The 24629-nt window shown below is 39.0% G+C and overlaps 1 protein-coding gene across 1 annotated transcript in view; it reads right to left on the bottom strand.

The window, feature by feature from the left end:
• The window catches only part of LOC121399985, a 30284-nt gene extending 5942 nt beyond the window's left edge, over nucleotides 1–24342 (bottom strand). Inside the window, exons 1-2 of the mRNA XM_041582072.1 lie at nucleotides 23474–24342; nucleotides 22298–22411 (exon numbers count right to left, since the gene is read on the bottom strand). Of these exons, the coding sequence (XP_041438006.1) occupies nucleotides 22298–22411; nucleotides 23474–24337 (978 nt within the window). The 5' untranslated portion in view covers nucleotides 24338–24342. The remainder of the gene's footprint in view (nucleotides 1–22297; nucleotides 22412–23473) is intronic.
• Between the last annotated feature and the right edge of the window lie 287 nt (nucleotides 24343–24629).

Below are 24629 nucleotides of genomic sequence, written 5' to 3'. Positions count from 1 at the left end.
TAGGAACGTTTAGATATCACTTTAAGCTGTAACAAAATGCATTATTTGTGGTGTGTTATTTTATAACATTTTTTTTATAATACATTTTTAAAAGGGGAGAGTCCTTAAAGCGACCCAAACAACTGTGAACATTTAGTACTAAGATCTATGTTTTTTTATAATATATGATATATATTTTGCCACTCCCAATATGTGCATGACCCAAAACTGGCCAGCACTTCTATTTATAGACCTGTGTGTGACCAGCCCATCTCTGACATCATGAAAGGGTGTTGGCATTGTCGGCACCCTGAATCCAGAACTAGTGCTAGGCTTCCGGTCACGGCTCAGTCTTCCTCCTCTAGCAGCCGCCTTTAACCTCAGGAGGAGCCCTCAGCTACTCAGATGCCACCAGTTCTTAATATGAGAGGAGCAAAGCAAGGAGTTCTGGACAAGCAAAGCGGCACGTTCATAATGCAAGTTTAGGATGGAAGGCAACATCAACTTCACAGAAATAGACGGAATAGCGTGGTTAGGCAGGGGTCGGTACAGGCTGGGTTCAAGCAAGTTCAGCCAGGCAGTGGTCGGTACTGGCGGAGTTCAAGCAAAGTCAGACAGGCCAGGGTTGGTACAGGCAGTGTTCAAAAATTGTTAGGTAGGCAAGGGTCATTATTGGCAGAGTTCAATAATGGGCAGGGAGGGATCAAAACCAGGATATACACAGACGAAATCACACCCAGGAACTAAACAAATTAGACCTAACAATGGGCAATGATTTCCCTTTTAATATTTAAAGTTTGCACCAAAACACGATGACGTCATGATGCTTGCGTTGCGCACTAGACCACCACAGTGAGCAGGCACATGCCTTTAAATAGACACTTCACAGGAAGATTGGGGGAAGGAAGAGTGGAAGGAAGAGCTTGAGCTGAACGTGCCCTTGACATGTAAACTTTGTGCGGAATTTGGCCTGAACCCACTGGCTTTCAGACAGGGCTGCACATCATTAACCAGTATAGGTAGTAGTACATTAGACGCCAGATGTTCTTGCAAACAAATCAGAACTTGTTTCATTGTCTAAGACAATGAAGCAAACCCAGCCTAATGGGGTAAATTTAATGTTTAAATGAATTTCTAGTAGACTTGAGGCATGAAGACCCAAATTACGGAAAGATTCATTATCCGGAAAACCCCAGGTGCCGAGCATTCTGGATACCAGGTCCCATACCTGTTCTAAGAAAACACATCCCAAATATAAATGCCAGAGATCTACTGAACACTTTGATGCCCAATATGCATAGATCTACCAAAGTGGCATAGAAAGACCCCCAAATGAAAATATGCATATAAATATTCATTGGTGACACTCTGTCTGCTGCAATATGAGCACCTGGTGTGTATTATGTGCCATAAGAACCCCTAACAGTAAGGAGACCCTAGAAAACAATATGATTTTTTAAAAAGTACATATTCTGATGAATCCAAAATGACCAAATATGTCATTCTTCTGCGAACTACCAAACTGCAAAGCCATGCTAAATGTAGTGCTTCTTTATAAAAATTTCTGAAAATGGCCACAAAGCTTGCATTTTACCATTTTGTATGTCGCACATTTGGTAACATATCAGCATAAACCTTCCTACTGAACACTTGTGTATGTGTATTATGTGCCATAAGATCCCCCAATAGTACAGAGACCCTAGAAAGAACACATTCTGGTGAATCTAAAATCTGTATATATGCCTTTCTACTGCAATCTAACAACAATCTATCAGCCTTTTTATGAAATTTTCAAAAACAGTCACAAAGCTAGCATTTTACCATATTGTGTATACCACATTTCAAAATGTATCAGTATAAAACTTATGATTATAAAAATGAAATTATGTGGCATACAAAAGCACTCAAATTACAATAGTGCATGTGAATTTTCACTTCTGACACTCTGGCGGCTGCAAAATAAGCACCCTGTATGTGTATTATGTGCCATAAGACCCCCTAACATTACGGATATCCTAAAATACCATATATTTTTGGAAAGTACACAGTAGTTTCCACGTGCCTGCTGCTGCCTTGGGGCAATTGCGCTCCAGGAGCCACTGGTTCCCCCACTCTGCTTGTTGCCTAGGGGCTGGGGAACAAACAGGGCTGGAGAACGTGCAGGGACGGAGTAGGCGGCTTTACATGCTGCTCCTCCACTTCCCAATGCAGTAGAGCTGCAGATCTTAGATTCTACGATCTGTGGCACTTAAAAGGGTTAAAGAACCTTACCAAACTGAACTATAGATATCAATAACTATTGCCATTTTACATCTTTTACCTTGAGCAACCATTTTATGATACCCTTTGCTCAATCAGAGATCATGTCTTCACACAGGAAGAAGTAAAATACAGAACATTTTTCACTAATTGGTTCATGTGACCTAACATGTATGTGAGTGGCGCTTAGTTCTTAAAATTGTGATTACACAGAGAAGGGGTTTTCATAGAGTGGAGTATTTAATCACCACATTTAGGAAGTGGCCCAGGTGCACCGCTCTGAGCCCTCAGTATGGGGAGGGGACAACGTAAATAAAACTGTGGCAGGCATTCAAATAAAGGCAATCTTCCATCAAGTTGTAGAAAACAAGTAGAAAAGGTTTATTGTGTCCTCTGCCTTATGTGTTTTGTGTTACAAACACTTAATCAGAGGCTGAGTAAGTGAAGCTCAAACATCAATATTTAAACAAAAAGTGCACCAATCACAACCCTCCAACAATAATAAGTTATCCAATCCCTGAATACCCCACATCAGACCAACCACTGTTTTCAATTATCTCAGATGTATCTCTTTAGGGAGAATTTTTTCAAAAATAAACCAAGCCTCTTTTTTAAAGTAAGCCAAGCCTCTTTCTGGTAGAAGCCATTTTGGTACACCTCTATAGGTTCTTTGAAAAGGGTGTAGGTGTTAAAGTGATACACACATGATTTTTTATCAACACCATCTTGGTACATATTGAAATGGAAACTATGATGAACCACTAAAGCTAAAGTTTAGAACATGTGTATCACTGAAAGGAATTTTAATGAACCCTTAAATAAATAAATATTAGCTCAAATTACACCTTTGAAGGACACGGGTTGGGATGAACATAAAACCATCAATAAAATAATACAAAAAGTAGTACAAAAATATATACAGATGTTTATACAAATACAATAGAGTAAAAGAATATAAGGTAAATGACATTTGTCACTATGACAAAAAAGCTACTGAATAGGATAAGTAAAGCTGGCCATAGATGCAAAGATGCAACTTTCCCATCTCCCGACCCACCACTAACCATTCAGATCAAAGTCTTAACAGTCAGATTAGTAAAAGAACAGATCAGCAATGTTCTGCCCCTGACAGCAATCGTACGATATCTATGTCCAACCAAAGCTAGTGACTCCCACTGAAAATCGTACGATCGGCAATACACGCAGAGATATTATCGGCAGCCGACAGAAATTTTCTAACCTGTCCGATCGACCAAACGACCGATCTCCGCCGGACGAAAAATGTCGGGACTCTCCACACACGTTCCGAAAATCGTACGAATCCTCGATTCGTATGATCAGATCTTTGCGTCTATGGCCAGCTTAAGTCTAAATGTATAAAAATCTGTGATCTGTGATTATCCATATCCTATACTTGCAGAGAGTCAGAACTATAAAATGAAAACTGGGATGATCAAAAGTAACAAGTCACATCATACTCATTATTAAATTCATTGGGGAATCTAGTAAACAGATTAAATATCCATTTGGTTTCCAAGTAAAGTAATTTTTGGAATTTGTCCCTTCCTCTCTGGTCTGGTATGAGTCTTTGAATGCCATGTAGGGAGAAATAATCGAAATCTCCAGAAACACTATTAGCAAAGTGTATGGCTATGTTTTATTTTTGATATTATTGGTGTGCTCTCTTGCTCTTTCCTTTAGTATTCTACACGTTTATCCAACATATTGGATGCCACACTTGCGGCAAGAAATAAGGTAGACAACGTGGTGAGTATTGCAATTGATGTATTGATTATTCTTGTATTATTTAACAGTAATATGGGAAGAAAAGCTGTCACCAATGTATATGTATTTACATGCAATGCATCTTTTAGCTCCACACCTAAAAGACCCCTATGCTCCAACCAGGTAGGTTTGTTCAAATTGTCAATTCTACTGGGAGATAAGGAATTTCTCTATGATTTGGCTCTTCTAGATACAAAGCGACAACCCCTCTGCAGAACATCATCTAAGATAGGATAATTTTTTAGAATTGCCAAGTTCCTATTTATAACATTTACAATGTCCTTATATCGGGGACTGTAGGTTAATATACAGGTCAGGGCCGCCATTAGAAATCACGGGGCCCCATACAACAACATTTTCCACCCACCCTGACGCCCAAGCCCTTAAAAATTTTTTTTAGAAAGCATTGGTGCCAGTATCCCCCTTACAAGTTAAAAAAAATTGGGGCCCTAAAAATTTTTTTTTAAAATAAAATTGCCACCAGGGCCCCCCTTACAAGTTAAAAAAAATTGAGGTATTTTGCCAATTCTGGACTATTTTCATGGCTTTGGGTTTTTTCACCGCTTCGGCAGTTTGGCTTTTTGTCACTTTTTCCACTGTTCGGCTTGCCGCAGATCTTCGGCGCTGGCAAGGGGGGCCTGGCTCTTTCTAAACTGCAGCACTGCCGGCCCCCCTTGATGCCCGGGCCTGGGACACTTGTCCCCTCTGTCCCCCTCAGATGGCGGCCCTGATACAGGTAGTAGTATCCGATTTGCCAGTCACTTTCTCTATTTTTATATGAGGGACATTGTCTATCAGGCTTGTTTTTATACTTATGAAAAAGATTTTTTCGTGGGATAAGAAGTGCCCTTTCAAAGGCAATTTTCTATTTAGGATTACCCAATGACAAATAGTGCTAAAAAGTATATTTTTATGAAAATGGTTTATTTAGATGAAGCAGGATTTTATATATGAGTTGTTAATTTTTTAGAGACCCACATTGTTCAGGGTTATAGTTTTACTTTAAATCCTACGGGTCCCTACAATTTTTAAAACTCTTTAAAGTTTGTCCTTTCCCCAGCCACATCAAGCTGTGGACCAATCCCTATGATATGCATTAGAAAGTCTAGTATATACCAGATCAATGAAACAGTAAACTTTATGATATTTTATTCACTCTTGTGTGGCTCCCCAATAGTTTTTACTTTTAATATACAGGTACCATATAATATGGTTGGGAAACCTGATCTAGATGTGGACAGAAATCTATTTACTGAATCAGGCACATATGCTGCAGGGATTTATATAATTTAAATGACTGTTGCCCAATCTCTTCATAGGGATGATCAGATTGTTCTGATAAACAATTCAGGAGACCCAGTGGGGTTAGAAACTCAAACAACAAGTAAAGGTGGCCATACACGGGCCGATTAAAGCTGCCGACAGACAGAGTCAGCAGCTTATTGGCCAGTGTATGGGGCCCCCCGACGGGCTTTCCCAATCGAGATCTGGCTGAAAGTCGGCCAGATCTCGATTGGATGGGAATAAAAATCCCGTTGGATCGCGGCCGCATCTGTTCGTTGATGCGGTCCCGCAATCTGACCGCCTGTTACCATTCGTTAGGATCTGATCGTTGGGACCTAGAGCCTATGATAGGATCAGCCCAATATTGAGGGGAGAGATTCGTTCGTTTGGCAACATCGCCAAATAGTATTATTTGTTCAGGGAGAGAATTGTCATGCCTTCATGTTAGAATTTACATTTATGTCTATTATGTCAGTATACAGATATGTAAGTACTGTAGACCATGTGCTCAACATTTGTTACTTGCTCACCATGGCATATTTGAAAATGATGGAATTTAGGGTGAAATGCTATTAAGACTAAGAATATCACTTCCATGCCTGTCAATACAAATCTGTGAATTCTAGCTATCATGCTTAGGTTGGTACACAGATAAGCTATAACTGCCTAATCTAGAATCACCTCTGCACTTCTATACTAGTTTGAGTCACAGCAGTTTACTAGGATTTAGTAATAACAAAGTTCACAAGAGATTTCTATTACAATGTCAGGATTGCACAATGTTGCATTTCAGGTGTTTTAAAAGTGCCATTTATGTTTGCATCTAGGCTTGCTGATTTGGGGTAAGGCTTTACTGTGCAAATAAAAATGAAGGCTGAATAAAGGAGATGTACCGATTTAAATACAAAGATATGTAAAGGGATTCTGTCATGGAAAAGTTTTTTTTTTTTACAAAATGCATCAATTAATACAGCAGAATCCAGATTATTTTATATTTAATTTTGAAATCTGGGGCTAGACATGTTGTTAGTTTCCCAGGTGCCTGCAGCCATGTGAATTTTTACTGTGGTGAAAAGCAATTGATTTATGCCCATGGCTCCCCGTATATCCCATGGCATGGGTCCACACATAGTCCATGACATTCTGGCAGTTTAGGAGATCCAGGTCCCCAAATTTTATAGTGGTTGACTGCTTGGTAAAAGCTGAGTTCAAAATAATGCTTTTGTTTTTCACTGTGTAGTGGTTATGTTTCTCTCAAGTCAACCTCTGTAATGTTGAATCTATAATAAAGAACCATGGTATGTGTGAGAATATTTTTTACCTCTGTGAATTGCAGCCAGGTATGCATTGGCTGCAGGATATAATTAATGTAGCAAGGACATGTTAAATCCTGCAGAACATAGTACTGATACTGAGTTCAAACAGAGAGAAGAACAGATGACACATACATTTTGTAGGGAAGGAGTGGGGTAGGAAACTGAAGTGGAGCTTGCAGGCTTCCCGAAAAGTAAAGAACCTACTATGGTCTCTGCTGAACCTCTCAGGGAACGGGAGTTTGGGCTCCACCATAGTGCTAACAGGAGGTGCCTGACGAGGCTGGAGCTGACATGGGAACAACGGGTTGCTGCTGAATAGTGTCCAACCTTGCTGACAGCAAGCACTGCATAATGTGGTCCTGGTCTCTGGTAACCTGGTAAGGTGGTAATAATTACATTATGAAGAGCCAAAAGGGAAATGTTTAGTGGCCAGCTGAACAGACCTGTAATTTGAATTCTCCATAGCAGAAAGGTTAGAACATTTTTGAGTATTTTTGGCTTAGAATGTAAGGCATATTATCCAAATACACAGACTAGTCTGAACCCTAAACATCTCTGTTTGTTGTGGCCTATAATAATAATTATATAGAACATTTTTATGACACCCTTTCTAAAATCCACCAATTTTAATTTAAGATTGGGATTTCTAAAATAACGCTGTGAAAGCTTTTTTCTACCAAAAAAAAAAGAATTGTATAGGCCATTCTGCTAAGGTTTATTTAATCTAGCTAGCAAACAGAAACACGCCATATTTCCTCACATCATTTTGCTGATCCTCAAAATGTCTAAGGGTAATGGCACAGAAACTATACTCCTAAGTGCTCATTTACTGAGCACTTGGTCTTGGGGCATAGCTGTATAGAAAATAGTCCCTTTCCCCGCCTGGTCACCTGCTGTGTCCCCATACTAACTGACTTTGAAGAGCCACAGTGAGCACTCAAATAAAAGGTAACAACCCCTGCATCTGTGCATTGGTGAGCATTTGACATCAAGTTGGCACTGCTTTCATACTGTTACATGTTCTTAATCTGGGGCATTAAACATGAATTATACACTGCAATTATATACTGCTATGTGTATTGGCAGCTATGAACATTAAGTTGTCAGGCACTGCATTTATACACTAAGGGGCAGATTTATTATGTGGCATAAAAAAACAATGGGAAAATTAACCACACATTAGCAGGTTTTGCAATGTTAAAAACAATGTATATTTTACATGGTTTTTTTTGGTGACTTTCACTGGAACTTACTTACAAAGGTCTGAACCAATGCAATATAACTGGGGGCAAATCTGGTGTTCGTATGTTGTAAAATAAAACTCAGCTTGATAAATTCACCATTTTTTTACAGCACTATTTACACCTTTTTTTTGTGAATTACACAGTTTAATAAATGTGCCCCTATGTGTATTGGCAGGTATTAAGCATGGCGTTGGCACTGCATGTATATACTGCTGTGTGATACTTTTCTTGTTGCTTGCACCGTACAATTGTGCACTATTTTTATTGAGATAGATCTCATGACAAAGGCCAGGTGGCCTAAACTTATAGTTTATATATTACTAGCTTACAAACACAGGCACAACTAATACATCTGACCACCAATAATTAATATCTGAGTGCTAAAATCCCAATTAAATTGGGTTAAATTTTGTGTGGTTAGTGTGGTCAGAAAGGGGAGGATAATATGGTGCGTGCATTTTTCATGTGTGCTGCACATCCTTCTTGCATATTGTGTGTCTTTTTTTCCCGCACAAAACTGACTGTGTGGTGAATTTTTCAAACAATTTCATGAAACTCAGAGATCCGCAGGGAAACCACACATGGCAAAAAATTAGCTCATCATTTGTAGAGAGGGAACATTATTGTTCTTTTTACAAAGAAAAAGGGATTGTTTGCCTGTTGTTTGTATTTTCTATTTATTAATTTAAAAATGTTTAGAGTTTAGTATTTTGCTAGATACCTGTAATTATTTATATCTTGGTTTGGCCATTTTAGTAGTTAAGACTTCTGTCCTACAAACACTACAGCTTGCTTTTTACCTTTCACCTCTGTGTACCTGTTTTACAACATAATTTGTGACTTGTACTTATAAGTGAGTGTATTTTCACACTGCAGAAAACAACCAAGCAGTGGAACATAACATTGAAAGCAATCACAAACGAGATACAGCTAGGTCTGGCAAATGCATTCCACTTTCTATTTACCGAACACAAGAATATAAGGATGCAATTAAATGGCATTTTTGTCATACAAAAATAAATACATTTATATTTTTGATTTTTTATTGGTTAAAAAGGGGATAAGTCCATCAAAGAATTAAGAAATTTCAGAAGACTGTCTGATATTACAGGGTTGAACACCCAAGATGTAGCTACTTATTAATTAAATTAATGCATTCATTCGTTTTAATCAAATTCCAAGATGGCCCAGTCTCGTAGCTCTTTTGCAGCTAAACTATATTTTTTTCCAGTTCGTGACAGCTTAATAACATTACCGGTACCTCTGGTAAGTGGCTTTTGGGGAAACTCCCAGCAAGCACCAGCTGGAGGAAAGTTTGGGACAACCACCATAGACTTTTTTTTAACTAAATTCTCTGTGTATAAACTATGCTTAATATGTTTTTGGATCTTTATATGTACAGGTATGGAAGCTGAAATCCAGAAAGCTCCTAATTATAGGAAGATCATTCCATAGAGTTAATCTTAAGCAAAGGATTCCCAGTTTAATTTTTTTTCCCTTTTCTTCCTTTAAAAAAGTCTGACCAAACTAGAATCCATGATTTGACCTTATTTATTGTTAAAAAAGCTTGATTTTATCTGATTGATGAAAAACTAGATAATATAGTAAGATTTTTTCAGATTTTTTTCCTGAATTGCTTGATTTTTTCGAGCTTTTTCCCAAAGTGTCCTGAATTATTCGGATTTTTGCCAAAAATAGTTGGACTTTTTGGTTAATTCCAGCGCAGACCACAGAAACTTCCAAATAGGATAGGGACCTCTCCCATTGACTTATATACATCCTCTGTTGGTCTGAGATGGCAGAATTTTGGATTCCGATTTTTGGCAGCCTCAGGATATAATAAATCTCGAAAAAAAATTGTTTTTGGCATTTGGACTTTAATAAATAACCCTCTTAAAGTATGGTGATCTAAATTATGGTAAAAACCTTTATCCGGAAAACTTTCATCTAGCAGGCCATCAGGGCCACTCGGGCAAATACTGGTGGGCCACTCCATTCATGGGCCAGGGAAGTAGAGCCAAATGTGAGCCAAAGCCAAATGGGATCCGAAGCTGAATGGGACCCGAACCTGAGATGAAGCCGAATGGGACCTGAACCAGAGCCAAAGTCAAATGAGACTGAAAAGCTGTGCCGAAGCCGAATGGGAGCTGAATGGGAGCCAAAGCCGAATGGGACCCAAAGCTGAATGGGACCCGAAGCTGAAAAGAGCCAAAGCTGCTGTTGCCTAGGAGGAACAAGACTGTCTGCCAAATTGTAGTTTCCATTGACTACAGTGGTTTTTTTACCTTTATAGTGGGAAAGCCCTGACCACCAATTTTTTTTACTTTGATGGGGGACCCTGGCCACTAATGGTTAAAAAATCTACAAAAAAGACATTTTATTTACAATTTACAAAAAAGACAATTTATTCTCCCGCTGAGGCAAATTGGAGAGTCTTCAGATGGGGTTTTTTTGTCTTCCTCTGGATCAACTAGTAGTTAGGCAGGATGTGTGTCTTTTTTCAACCTTACTATGTTACTACTGTATATTAGCTCTGTTTGTAACTCACCCTTCTGCATGAGTCATACTGCAGTAAAATCCCCCCCAATAGTAAAGATGGGTGAATTTGCACCTTTTTGCTTCACCGAAAAATTCGTGAATTTCGCACGAAATTTGCAAAACGGCGAAAAATTCGCTAAATGGCGGCCGACGCCCGTTTATGAAGTCGGCGTGCGTTTTTTTTTACATCGCCGTCCATTTTTTTTGACAGCTGTGAATTTTCGCCAGCGAATTTTCATGGCCGTTTTGCGAATCGCACAAATTCGCCGCAAATTCATGCCTGGTGAATAAATTCGCCCATCGCTACCCAATAGCAATGTAGCAATTTTTGCAATAGATATTTTTTCGCATCCACTATCCCATATGCAGCTATGTGACAATATTTATGGCCCCACTGCTGTTTTCTTGTTGTTGTGCAGTCTATGAAGAAACTTCAGTGGGTGCTCATGTAGCTATACATATCTAGATAATCAACTGTTCCACCATACCATGCCGCCAATAATAATCCTTTAAAAACCACCTGCATCTGATGGCTACTTGGAAGGTGATTATAAAATTATTTAAAAAAAAAAACTATAAAAGGGATAAAAATGCTTGTGCCAGGCAGTAAGTAAAAAGTTCAAAGTACACATCAACAAACAAAAAATTAAATATCAAGTTACTTATTAAAATGTATAAAAAGAAATATCAATTGTCTCAAGTTTGCTATTTGTTTAGTTACTTATAGCATCCAATCAGAATTTACTGATCAGCTGTTTGAAAACAAATATCTGATTGGTTGCTATAGGTTACTTGATGTAGGCAAACCTAACACTTTTTATTACTATACCTGATGTTAAATGGTGCTAGTGCAATTGCCATTAGGAACCAAATTACCATTTAGCTTTGAACAGGCTACTACAAATTAGAAAATAAAACTAATTATCTGATGGTTTTTCATGTAATTGAGCTGGTACTACAAACACCTACATTGAATGAGCTCTATGTCTTGACTATGATAAATATGGAGTTACCATTTTACTTCATAAAGTGATATTTCATAGTTATTATCCATACTCCACAAAACCTCAACATCCTTACTGCGCATTTCCTCAGGCGTCACAATGTTTGCAATTCTGGGGTAAAAAAGTGGCAACATTTTCTAATAGAATGCAATATGCATTACTCAAGAATGCTGTAAGTAGCCCTGGGGCCCCTTACACCCATGTTAACATGCCCATTACCCATCCACACAGTGATAAGCCATGCCCCTTTGATGGAAACCCCCCATCCTGGCAATCTGTGCCCCACTACATGGGGCCCTTGTGAAACGTCCTGCCTATCCCCCTGATGGTGGCCTTGATAGTACTCCAGACTATTGTACCTATTTCCAGCCCAGTGTGGCTGAAGGACCAAGGGGAGCTCCGGCCGCCTCAGGCAGCAGCACACCACTAGGTACCAGGGGCGGCAAAAATGCCTCTCCTGGTACTTTAAGAGCCAAAATTTTCAAACCGGAAATTTGGCTCTTCTAGCTCAGAGAGCACAATTATGCTCTCTGTGCTAGCGTCCTGGCCCTCTCCGCCACCCTCATGGACCCTCCCAACCAAAAAGGTGAGTGCACCAGGAAGGAGGGGGGCGGCAGCAACACCAAGATGCCTCAGGCGGTGGAGGGGCCGGGATAGCCCCTGGAAGGACCTGAATCTGAATAACATTATTTCATTTTTCCATATATGCGTTGGACTGGAGGCCCACAGCATCCACCTCCCACCTTCTTTTCGGGGCCCCCTACCTCTCCGGCCGCCCCCTAGAGGCCCCCAGCCACATGTATCTGTGCTGTAGTTGAGGCAGCAGTTGGGCCAGGGGGAGGGACATGATCAAGGAGCAGTGCGGGCTTGTAGGCGGGTGCGGGTCTAGGTCTGCGGAGACTACCAGGTTTTTAGCTGGTGTCTCGCGAGCCCAGTCTGACCCTGCTTATATGTCTCCTACCTGGATCATGGAAAATAGAATGAGCTACATGATCAATGGGCGTTAGTTGTACTGTACTGTAATAAAGGATCTAAAATGCCAGTGGAACAAATGTTATAATGTAACTATAAACAAAAGATAAAGTAAGCCAAGGTTTATAATGTAGTTTATAACTATGTCACATACTCACAACATCATTTTTTTGTTATATGTTTAAAGTGTGTTGAGGGTTCATATGGTGCTGTGGGCTCAAATGTTTCTCAAATTATTTTATTTTGTATCAACAAAAAATGTAAAGTCGTCATAGCATCCTTCCCAGTATGCATGAAAACAAATTTTGTTTATGGTTGTAATATCTTTGGCTATATGAAAAAAAAACAATTAATGCATACTATTATTGTGTATGTGATGAACCTTTTTGTTTCTGCCGTTGACTATAATGATTGTACTGATACATTGATTTTGAATAGTGAAAAAAAATGTTTTTTTAAAATTATTGTAAAAAAAAAAAAAAAAGTGCAGTTGGAAAAAGTTGCAGCAAGAAAACACCCATTGATTCCCCTCACGAATTCTGAAATATGTCTAACAAATATATCTGCTTTCTTCCCAATGACTAATAGGGCTGCCTGATTTCAGCAACACTGTATTATGAGGAGTGGGTGGAAGCACATAGGGATTCGCTCTCATGCCCCCTACCCATCCCCTAACTTGCTCAATATTCAAATGCATAAGTACTGCCAGGCAGAATGGAGAGGGCTACCTTGTACCTACCGGCATTGTGCTCTGCACCTTGCTCCTGTGCAAGACACTGGTCCAAAGTGGAATAATTCTCAGAATACATAATTCCACAATGGAACAAGGTGACGGTGGAGTTGAGCCTTTTTTCTGTTAGGAAATGGTTCCTATAGCTAGCCATATATTGAAAGATCTGCTTGTTTGGCAGCCTTGGTCCAAATGATTGGATCACAAAGACAGGAATGTAGGTCACTCGGACAAGAACTGCATCAATGGGACAATACGGTCTTTGTCTGATGGAATTTTTAAACCTGACCAATCAATTGAGAATTCGAGTTTCCTAAACTCAGATGTTTGAGATTTATTAAGCTTGAAAATGTGTATATACTGTATATATATATTGTTTTTTTTACATTTTTATGTGGTCAAGTTTGAAAACCTTGAAGCACACTCATACATTTGAACATTTTATTTTTTTACAAGTCTGCCTACCCAAAATTATAATTCCCTAAATGTACAGGTATTTAACAGTTTCTGAATCTGCATGTCCAAAAATGCTGCACTATTTCAAGAAACCATAATATTTGAATTTAAATATACCTGTACTTTCTTTTTGTAGCGTATAATTTAAGAGACGCTTTGAAGTCAATGGCCATCAAAATAATTTTGACGCAAGCGACAATTTTTATACGCGCAACTATTTTGTCCAAATGCATTAAAGTCAGTGGCCATCCCAATAATTTTAACGCACTGCAATTTTTTTTTGATGCGCCACATTTTTCGTGGGTGAATTTTTGGTGCAGTTTCACAAAAATGTTCACCGGCAGCGAAACGTGGAAATTCGCCACGAATCCATGCCTGCCAAATATATTCACACATCACTAATAAAAATCCATAATATCAAGAATATAACAGCCAGATGTGTAATCACACTAGCAAGGACAATGCTGGAAGAAAGAAATCATTACCACACTGTACACAATTTTTCCAAAAACATGAAACAAAGGCCTGGCAAAACTATGGGAGTGACATCATGAATGATAGTTAGACCAAAGTCAAGCTCCCCATAGACGCAAAGATTTTTCTTGCCGAACTACCTATTTTTGCGAAGTCCGACCAATCCATGAAATTACTGTGAAGTTAGTGGGATTCGAACGATCGTACATGTTTTTTTACAATTTTTCGTCCGACATCTGTCAGAAAATTGATCGGCCAGGTTATCGGTCCCAGTGCAATCTATCTACGTTTGCAGGGCCAAAGAAGCAGCTACCCTTCAGTTTTGCTGGCAATTTTGCCTGAAATGGTGTGCAGTAGCGCTAGAGTTGGTGGCAAAATGATGTAACGCTGGTGAATTTTTGCTAGCGTTAGGCACTTCTCCCTTTAGTAAATTTGCCCCTATGTCTCCATAATTATAAATTAACAGAAAATAATCCTAGTAAATAACGATAAAGTTCAGAAAGTTGTTCTTAAGGAAAAGAGTACTGTACTGGGAGAGAAATACTGCTGCGTGTGATGTGTGTATATATATATATATATATATATATATATATATATATATATATATATATATATATATATACATACAAAATTAGAAACTGTGCCAGTAACATTCACAGCAAAAACCAGATCCAGTGTTTAAAGCTTTTTGGGTATTTTAAATGTCTCACTGAGAATCATGTAAAACTACTATATAATTTTTATAGCTTATGCATAAATATGAAATGCTGTTACAGAATAAGAACAATTAACCAGTTCAGATAAAACCTGGACAAACCCACCATGAAACTGCCATAACAATTCCCTATAACAACAGCACATATGAATGTGAATTTTCAGGATGAAATATGCCCCCAAGCGTCAGTAGACCTAGAGATATTGCCTTTTGAAATTTCTGACTTTTTCTCGAATTTTCCAACTTGGCCTGCCACCTTGACTTCTGAGTATCTCTATGGGTCTTCAAAACTGCAAAGGGCATAGTCAGCTGTAATATTTTAACTGCATGCTTGTATTATTGCTTGTACCTCTAATTTCTGCATGACCAAATGCATAAACACATAAAAGAAAAATGTTCACCTTTCTGTATAAGGGTGATGATGCATATCAACCACAGTTTTCCAGAATTATGCAATTTATATGGTTTACCTGCAGAAATTTACATTCATCTTTGCACAAAGGTATTTTTTGCAAGGCACTGCACACAGGGTATATTGTGGCCAGAAAATGATTTCCTATTATTTGATACTAAATACTTCCTATTTATAGATGTTTGAATTTTTTTCTGCAGACAGGTTGTATTAGACAAATTAATACAGATAACCTGGAAACTGCAGACACAAAAAAGAGAAAGGAACCATACACTATGAAGTTGTGCAAAAACCCCTGAGCCCCGTTGATTTATTTACAGCTTTAGTGGAACAGCATGCAAATATTAATTAATGCAAAAATATCAAGGGCTACTGCACCCTTCAGCAGTGCACAACTCTGACTGTCCTCTATATGGCTACCTCTGTATAAGTATAAACAGCTTTGCTCAACCTTGTTAAATTTTAGGTAGATTACATGCAATAGTGCTATGTATAGTCAGTAGTTGTTTCGTTCGGTTTTATAGGTAATGTTTAAGCTTATCTCTGCTAAAGCAAACAGTATAAAATCCTGCTTGTTTAAGGAACATTTATAAAGCTATGATGTTAGTCACTGACAGAATATGCATGAGCATGTGTGTTGGGATTTAAACTGGTGATTAGGCTCCAACGTACATGGACACCAGATTTCCTGTAGCTTCTGCCAACTAAGTTTAAATGGAGTGCATTCATGCAACAGTACTCACATTGAAACTGGTGCTTTCCCCTAGCCAGTGTTTTAGCAGGCTAGCCAGCAATAGTAATGCCTTGATGTGAATAGGGAAGAAAGGTAAAAAAAAAGGACAATATTCCTTTCTAAAAAATGTAGCAACCCCTAGGGAGTAAGTCTATATCAAAAAAAAGTCTCAGGGAGACACTTTTTAACTAATCTTTTGGGATATTTGCAGTTAGAGCAGCAATGCAGTTTGTTTGAAGATTGATTTTTTTAAGCATGGCTGATAATTGAAACAACTGACAGTGTTGTGAAGATGTACTGTATACCATAGTACTTTTGTATACAATGCAATGTGTAACAAAGTGCAATTTCTGGAGAATCCACAATTTTCCTAATATTGTCACACAGCCTGTTACATATGTTATCTGTCTACTATATCTGACCTCTATTTGCAAGTGGCCTGCCCTTATGCTGCTACTTCAAAAGAAAGTAAAATGCAAAAACCTGTTTGAACTCGTCTGGAAACTTCTAAGCATTACAACAGCAGCTAAGGAGATTATAACAATAGAAGGGCACAACAACAATCTACAATTATAGTTTTGGCATGAATTTTATAGCGGTATATATTTTAAGCTTTCCACAAACCTTCTTTGGGTTTATGTCAAGCAGAGAATCAGAAAAAGTAAAGGAAACATATCACTAGCTAGCAGTGCTGTTTTGAAAGCTTTGAAGAAACACCATACAGCAAAATGTTCACCTTAAAGAGTGTTTTGACTGACTTATTACACATAGGCAAAATATGTAAATTTCATTGACTATGATATATGGTATATTTAGGGGCCCATTTACTTAGCTCGAGTGAAGGAATAGAGGAAAAAAAACGTTGAATTTCGAATGTTTTCTTTGGCTACTTCGACCATCGAATGGGCTACTTCGACCTACGACTACGACTTCGAATCGACAATTCGTACTAAAAAAACGTTCGACTATTCGACTCTTTAAAAAAAAAAACTGCGACCCCCTAGTTCGCCACCTAAAAGCTACCGAAGTCAATGTTAGCCTATGGGGAAGGTCCCCATAGGCTTAGCAATCTTTTTTTGGTTGAACAAAAATCGTTCGATTGATGGATTAAAATTAAATCCTTCGACTTCGATATTTGAAGTCGAAGGACTTAACTTCGACAGTCGAATATCGAGGGTTAATTAACCCTCGATATTCGACCATAAGTAAATTTGCCCCTTAGTATAAGTAATTTAAAAACAACTGGACTTGCTGAGTAATCATTGAAGAAATTTCACTACTCATCTGAGTAGCTTCTTGTAAGGCCTTACCCAGTGCCGCGGGGACGCCTGCCACGCCATAAGTGGGGACGCCCGCCCCACTCTGCCTGCCCCGACCAGGCCTGATCTGACTACACTTTTCTCTAACATCTTGTACCGCGACTTTTGTCCTAAAGACTCTAGCTAACATTCATGCCCCTCTGCTTATCCAGAACCTCTAGCCTTGCCTCTCTCGTTTAAGTCCTGGTGACATCCAAGTAGCTGAGGGCTCCTACCGAAGCCAAAGGCGGTCACACTACAGGTGAAGCACGAGCCGAGACCAGGGTGCTTGGCATTTGTTCTGGTGTTGGGTGCCGAACATGACAAGTCTTCAGTTCAACTGAACTAGAGAAGCTGCTCAGATGAGTAATGAAACATTGTCAATGATTACTCAGCAAGCCAATTAAATTGATTAACTTAACAATGTAATACAGTTAAAAAAAGTTAGGGATACAGGATGATTCACAATGATGGAACACAAAGCAATAGAAATTACCTTTTCCAATCAAATTCATGAGCAGTACTTGTCAATGTATGTCTGTATGTTACATTTTTTGCCCCAGATGCTCTTTTGACCAATCACAGTAGAAACACGGACTGTATGGACTAAAGGGTTTTTTTGGGGTTTAGTGTTAATGTCTCCTCTGTGGGAAATTAAATGATTTGCCAACCATGTGATCAAATACGAATATGCAAATAACCTATGTATCCCTCTTTCCTCTAGCACCCAGGCCTGGACTAGCAACCTGTAGATTCTGGCAAATACAGATGCCATATACAGTCACTATTTATTTAGTCTGTGTGGGGCTGTTTGGGCAGCTGTCTACCAGAAATGACAGGCCCTATTTTGAATCTCAGTCCAAACCTGACTGCAGCCAAGCCTAGCTTAAACTGAAATCTTAGCACTTCCATATCCACCAATCCCCATCATCCTAACTCTATACTTAAAGGAATTGTAACATCATAAAATAAAAGTGTTTTAAAGTAATAAAAATATAATGCATTGTTGCCCTGCTCTGGTAAAACTGCTGCATCGGCGTCCGCAGAAAGGGGCAAGGGGGGGCACTTTGCCCCCCTCTGGACTTGTATTTACTATTTAGTATATATCTAAATAGGGCGGCACACTGGCAAATACCACATTATCTGAGTATTAATATTGTCAGAGATCTTATCGGTATCCAATATAAATCTTTTAACCTGTCGACTAAACGAACGATCATCATGGTATGTAAAATATTGGGACACTCCCCACACGATCGCAAAATTGTACGAATCGAGGATTGGCGCGACTATGTTTGCGTTTTGTAAACCTACTAAACATGTTTAGTGGTGTCAAGTGATCTTTTTAGCAAAACATAACTGCTAATTTCCAAGAAAGCTTTAATGGACATTGTTGATTGTATTACTGTTAAGGGAGTGCCATGTTTTTAGCAACAAAATGATTCAGCAATAGCATGCACAGTGATCTGAAGTGACATGAGTGAGCTGTAATGTTTTAATAACGTTTGATATAATCTGAGTTGAAGACGTAAATTCTTTGTGTAGATTGGGCATTCAATATGGGATTGATTGTAGACTACTTCTATTATGATCTTGGTATTATGTTGGCTAAGTTATAATGGCTCACTTACAAGGATGAAAGTCTTGTCTTGCTCCTTTAGGCTGAGAGAATGTGTAGTAGGATGGTCATTTGAAACCCACCACTTGCCTGGCATACAGGTCCAAATTCGGGCATGTATGACAAGCTTAAGTTCTGACCTTGCATTGAGGACAATTATCTTATAACATTTTCAGCAGAATGAAAACCATTCTAATGAAAACTGACTCTAGATGATGATACTAGATGATCCTTTTGGGTTGCATTATATATATAAATATATATATATATATATATATATATATATATATATATATGTACAAGAGAGAAAGCGAGAGAGAGAGAGAGAGAGAGAGAGAGAGAGAGAGAGAGAGAGAGAGAGAGAGAGAGGAGCATAAGATTGCCGGAAACTCAGACATAAAGCAGTATTGCTGTTAAGGAACATGAACCATACAAGTGCATAACTGACTTTGACTTATCTCATAATTCTCATCTCATAATTTATGTAAATCTGTTTTTCCAAAATAATGGTATATCATTAAATATTACACACTGTTTTTGGGTAAGAATGACATTTTTCGATGTGTGTGCCCCTTTAAGCACAAACAAGTTTCTGGCCTGGTTTGCTCACTAATGTACTTGGCATATGATAAGATTGAGCTACAGGCCTGCGAAGACCTGTAGGTTGAGGACCACATCAACATGCCATTGCAATCTTTACCAGCAGGGATGTTCAAATCCACCCTATGCTTGGGGGCACAAGCCCTCCAAAGAGTGCCATTTACAGGCAAATATGCTGCAGACTCAATATGGAGTGACAGATTTAATCTGCATAAATACAGCCATATTAAGATGATACCCAGAATCTTGCTTCTGATATTAATGGATTAAATGTTGCATAGCAGCCAAATGCATGTTGAAATATCAGATTTATGGCCTCTAGACTAAAAAGCAGATAGAGCTGGCGGAATCTTGCTGGAGATCGGGAGTGGCACTGTGCATGTAGTGCCAGCAAAATTCTTCTGTGCCTGTTGGGATTGTGGGTGACATGTTTTTGGACTCCTCCACCACATTTACACATCAATAAACTTGTTCATCTTATCTGAATTGCCCTCAGGAATGTTAAAAAATAGTTTTTGATTTGATTAATAACCTGTGTTAGTTCATGGTTGATAAAAGAAAATTCCAAAGGCACACGGGACTAATTGCAAGCAAAATTGTGTTTAATGCGGAGTTTAATGAGGGTTGAACCAGCTCATAATATCTTTTGCAGAATAATTAGTTTATAGGAATGCCTGTAACAGGGGCAGTTGAGTAGCAAAATTAAAATTACCCCACTCCCATATTAATGAAAACACAGGCCACCCACCACTTATATATAAATCATATTGAAAATCCAGATCTGACAGGCAGAGAATACCTGAAGAGTTACCTGAAAAAATTGCATATTCAGTTCAAAAAGCTGCGCACAAACATGGTGATGGGCATCAGGATGTCAGGGGTTAAAGTTATTTATATACAAGTGCAGCTGCTCATATACATGAGTAGATCATCACTGATAAAGTGCTAATTATTGCCTACTGATGTATATGAACTCATGGTGCGCCAAGAAAAGTTGTTAGCACAATATTGATAATATCCCTTTAAATTGATATGTATTGTCTCTTAGACCATGGGAATGTATGACCTGGAGCAGTCTGGAACAGTATGGAGCATTTGAGCACCAAGTGAAAAGGGAATTTTGCAGGGAATACTGTTTTATCAATACAAACATATATCTGTGGAATATATATATATATATATATATAATATCTATATCTATATATATATATATATATATATATATATATATATATATCTATATATCTATATATATCTATATATATCTATATATATATATATATATATATATATATATATATATATATATATATATATATATATTTGTTCCAAAAGTACCTGCACTGTTCCTTGATGGGTGCTCTGGTCAAATGTAGTATATATAACCTTCAGATTGGGGAAGTTTTTCAATCAAAAAGTTTTATTCAAACATGACTTCTGTGTCCAACGTTTCGGCCAACAATGTGGCCTTTATCAAGGATGTCCAACGTTACAGCCCACATTGGGGCCTTACATCCTTGATAAAGGCCCCAATGTGGGCCGAAATGTTGGACACAGAGGTGATGTTTGAATAAAACGTTTTGATTGAAAAACTTCTGGAGTACTGGTCCATTCTGAAGGTTTATATATATATATATATGTATATATATATACAGGTATATATAGATATATATATATATATCTATATATACTCCAAGAAAGACCAGCAACACCAGGATTTCCGTGTATCAAAGCAAAGTGTATTCAATTATTGCATGAATAGCCGACGTGACATTTCGATCCACGCAGGGACCTTCCTCATGGCAACCATGCTCATATTCCCAATCACCATGAATACCCAACAACAGGAAGTGACATCATTAGCAATTAGTGACTGCTGTGCATTTTCAAAAAACTTTAAGAACAATTTTAAAGTTAATAATTAAAAGACCAACAAATGCCAATAATATAATCATAATGCTACTTGGTGCAATACCATGTGTACCACCCTTAATATGTTATCATAAAATGTTAAATATGTGCATGAACAATATGTTCAATAAAATGGTACCTGTGTTTTAAAAGTAACAGTGTAGCTATAATCCTTAATGTGTAATGGCTAAAAGTCATATAAAAAACAATTACAAATGCCCCAATATATATGAGCTCCCTTAGAGTCGGAAATAAGTTATATAATCCTAAAACAATTGTGGGAAAAATTCCCATTCTGGTCAATCACTTTTAGGGGCTCTTATCTAGGTCTGAGGCAAACAGACAGCATGCGTACTATGTACATGGAACAACAGAACACACACACCGTTGGCAGATAAATTAATTCCTTACGTTATTGCACTTATATGTTGACTACATAGGGAGCTCATTCACTCACAGGAAGCAGCTCAATGATAATGAGCTATTCAGACCCCTCGGGTGAACACAGTTCAGTTTATATGTCCAACATGCTTCTCTCTGTAATAAAGCTTGATCAATGTTGCCTCCCCTTGGTAGATCTGCAATACAATCAATAGGCATGCATTTAAATGCAGAAGCTGGATGTTTGGCCATCAGCCAGTGCTGAGCCACAGGCTGTTTCGATATGTCTTGTTTAGTATCTTTCCTAGGTTTGGGGTCAAGTGCGGCCCTAATGGTTGCCCGGTGCATACTGATGCGCTCCCTCAGTTGTCTACGGGTCTTGCCGCAATACAATAAACCACACGGGCACTTAATAATGTATATCACATTCTGTGAAGTGCAGGTTAATCGCTGCTTAATGTCATATGGTCTGCCCGTGTGTGGATGGAAGAACTTATCTCCTGTGATCAAGGAGCTGCACATAACGCAACCGCCACATCTGTAAAAACCCACTTTGCCTGTAACAGTCAATGATTTGTACTTGCTTACCGGATCCGCTGGTGACAGAAGTTCTTTTATGTTCCTGTGCCTCCTGTGTCCAAAGCGAATTCGTTTACGATTAATGCCCGTAAGTTCTGTATCAGATTGAACAATAGGCCATTGCTGTAATAAAGATTTCTTAATCAGAGGGGTACATGCATCAAATGTGGTCATATAATAAATTATGTCCTCCGCACTTTTCTTTCCAACAGCACTAATTGGGCCCCTCATTATTAGTTCCCGATCCTGGGATTCTGCCCATTGTTTTGTTTTGTCTATTAGATCACTAGGATACCCTCTCTCCCGAAACTTTTGAGCCATAGTCTCCAGTGCCTTAGTTCTTGCATGATCATTACTGGTTATACGAATGACACGAAGCATCTGCGATCTAGGCAATGAATTAAGCAAATGTCGGGGGTGTCCACTGCTGTAATGTAATAACGAATTCCTATCCGTTGGTTTTTGGAATAACTTAGTGTGTAATTGACGCGACTCAACGTCCTTATACACCGTTACATCAAGGTAATTAATACTGCTAAAATCTTTTTGTGCAGTAAACCTTATTGGGGATGCAGTGTCATTAAGATCGGATATGAAAAGCGATAGCTCGTCCTCAGTGCCATACCACAGGAAAAATAAATCGTCTATGTAGCGCCTATAGTACCCACCATGCTTGCGAAACATTGGGTGGCCATATATGTACGTGGTTTCATACTCATGCATAAAAGTATTCGCATAAGTAGGCGCTACATTAGAACCCATGGCGGTCCCTGACAGCTGTATATAGAAATTGTTTTCAAACTTGAAATAATTCTTGTGCAATATGAATTCAAGTAAATCAATCACGAATTCGGATGGAGGACCTACATATGTAGGGTTTTCACACAGTAATTTTCTCACTGCATCTATGCCTTTGTCGTGTGGTATGCACGTATAGAGACTATGGACATCCATAGTAACAAAGAGGAAATCCATATTGGTTGTATCAATACTGCCGATCATTTTTAGAAAATCTGTTGTGTCGCTTAAATAAGAACCCAACTGCCTTACTAGGGGCTGTAGTAACATATCCACATATCCCGATATCTTTTCAGTCAAGGAACCCCTAGCCGATATAATTGGCCTCCCCGGGGGTTGAGTTAAGGATTTATGGACCTTCGGTATGGTATAAATCACAGGTCTTACCGGATGCTCGACAAATAGTCCATTATACAAGGTCTCCGATATCCATCCATGGGTGCATGCTTCCTCCAATAGAATCTTAAGTTGGTTCTGAAATTTGAAAGTAGGGTCATAACTCAGTTTGCAGTAACAGCTTGCATCAGATAATTGTCCCAATAATTCTGTTTTATAATACTTATAATCGAGGACCACTACTGCCCCTCCCTTATCAGCGGGCTTAACGATTATACTGGAATTCTCACGTAACCCCCTCAGGGCCGTGCGCTCCTCTTTAGTGCAATTCCCCCTGTGGTATGGTTGTTGTAAAAAATCTGGTACCGCTGCATCTAGCATACGTGAAAATGTTCGTAAAGACGTATTATTTGTAATCGGATCGAAGTCACTTTTGGCTCTAAATTGGGGTGCATTCATATTGCTTTCTGCCATACTCCCCCTGTCACCCTTAAAGTGCTCCTTCAGTCTCAATGTTCGCGTAAATCTGTAGTTATCCACAATGATATTAAAATCCTGAGGTACAGTGGAGGGAACATAGGACAACCCCTTGGAGAGTATGCTTACCTCCGATGGCGTTAACTGGTGTTCTGACAGGTTTATAACCGCCTGTTCGGCTGCGCTCTGCTCCCCTGGCGTAGAGGTCTGCCCCGACCTCTTGTTACGCTTGTGTTTACGGCCCCCTCTACGGTGTTTGCTGTGGCCCCTGCTTCTTGGGGCTGCTCTCCACCTAAAAAAGGCTGCTGTGTTGGGTTTACGTCTGCCGCAGGTTCCTCCTCCGATTCCGCACTGCTCGATACATACCCCAGCGGCTTCCTCACACGTCGCGTCATCACTCTGCGCCTTTGCGCTCCGGGTCTCCCTCCATGACGCCATCTGTACACGCCATCCTCTCTGTAATCCTGCTGCACCCGAAGGTATTTCGAACGTTTAAAGGCAAGTATCTCACTCTTATACTTCACCAGCTGTTCTTGCAACTTGTTAAGCCAGTCACCATCCTTGTCCATCCGCAGAGTACTCAGGTTGTCCGATTCAAATTGTATGATCTCGCCCCGTACTGTTTTCAGCTCACGTCCAGTCTCTTCAATAACTAGCAGTATCAGTTCCTGTGAGCATCTGTCAAGAGCTGCATACCACCTATTACAAAAATCTTGGTTGCTGCGCCCGA

The sequence above is a fragment of the Xenopus laevis genome, chromosome 2L (assembly GCF_017654675.1).
Source record: "Xenopus laevis strain J_2021 chromosome 2L, Xenopus_laevis_v10.1, whole genome shotgun sequence".
Taxonomy (NCBI): domain Eukaryota; kingdom Metazoa; phylum Chordata; class Amphibia; order Anura; family Pipidae; genus Xenopus; species Xenopus laevis.
This window is presented reverse-complemented; position numbering and strand designations above follow the sequence as displayed.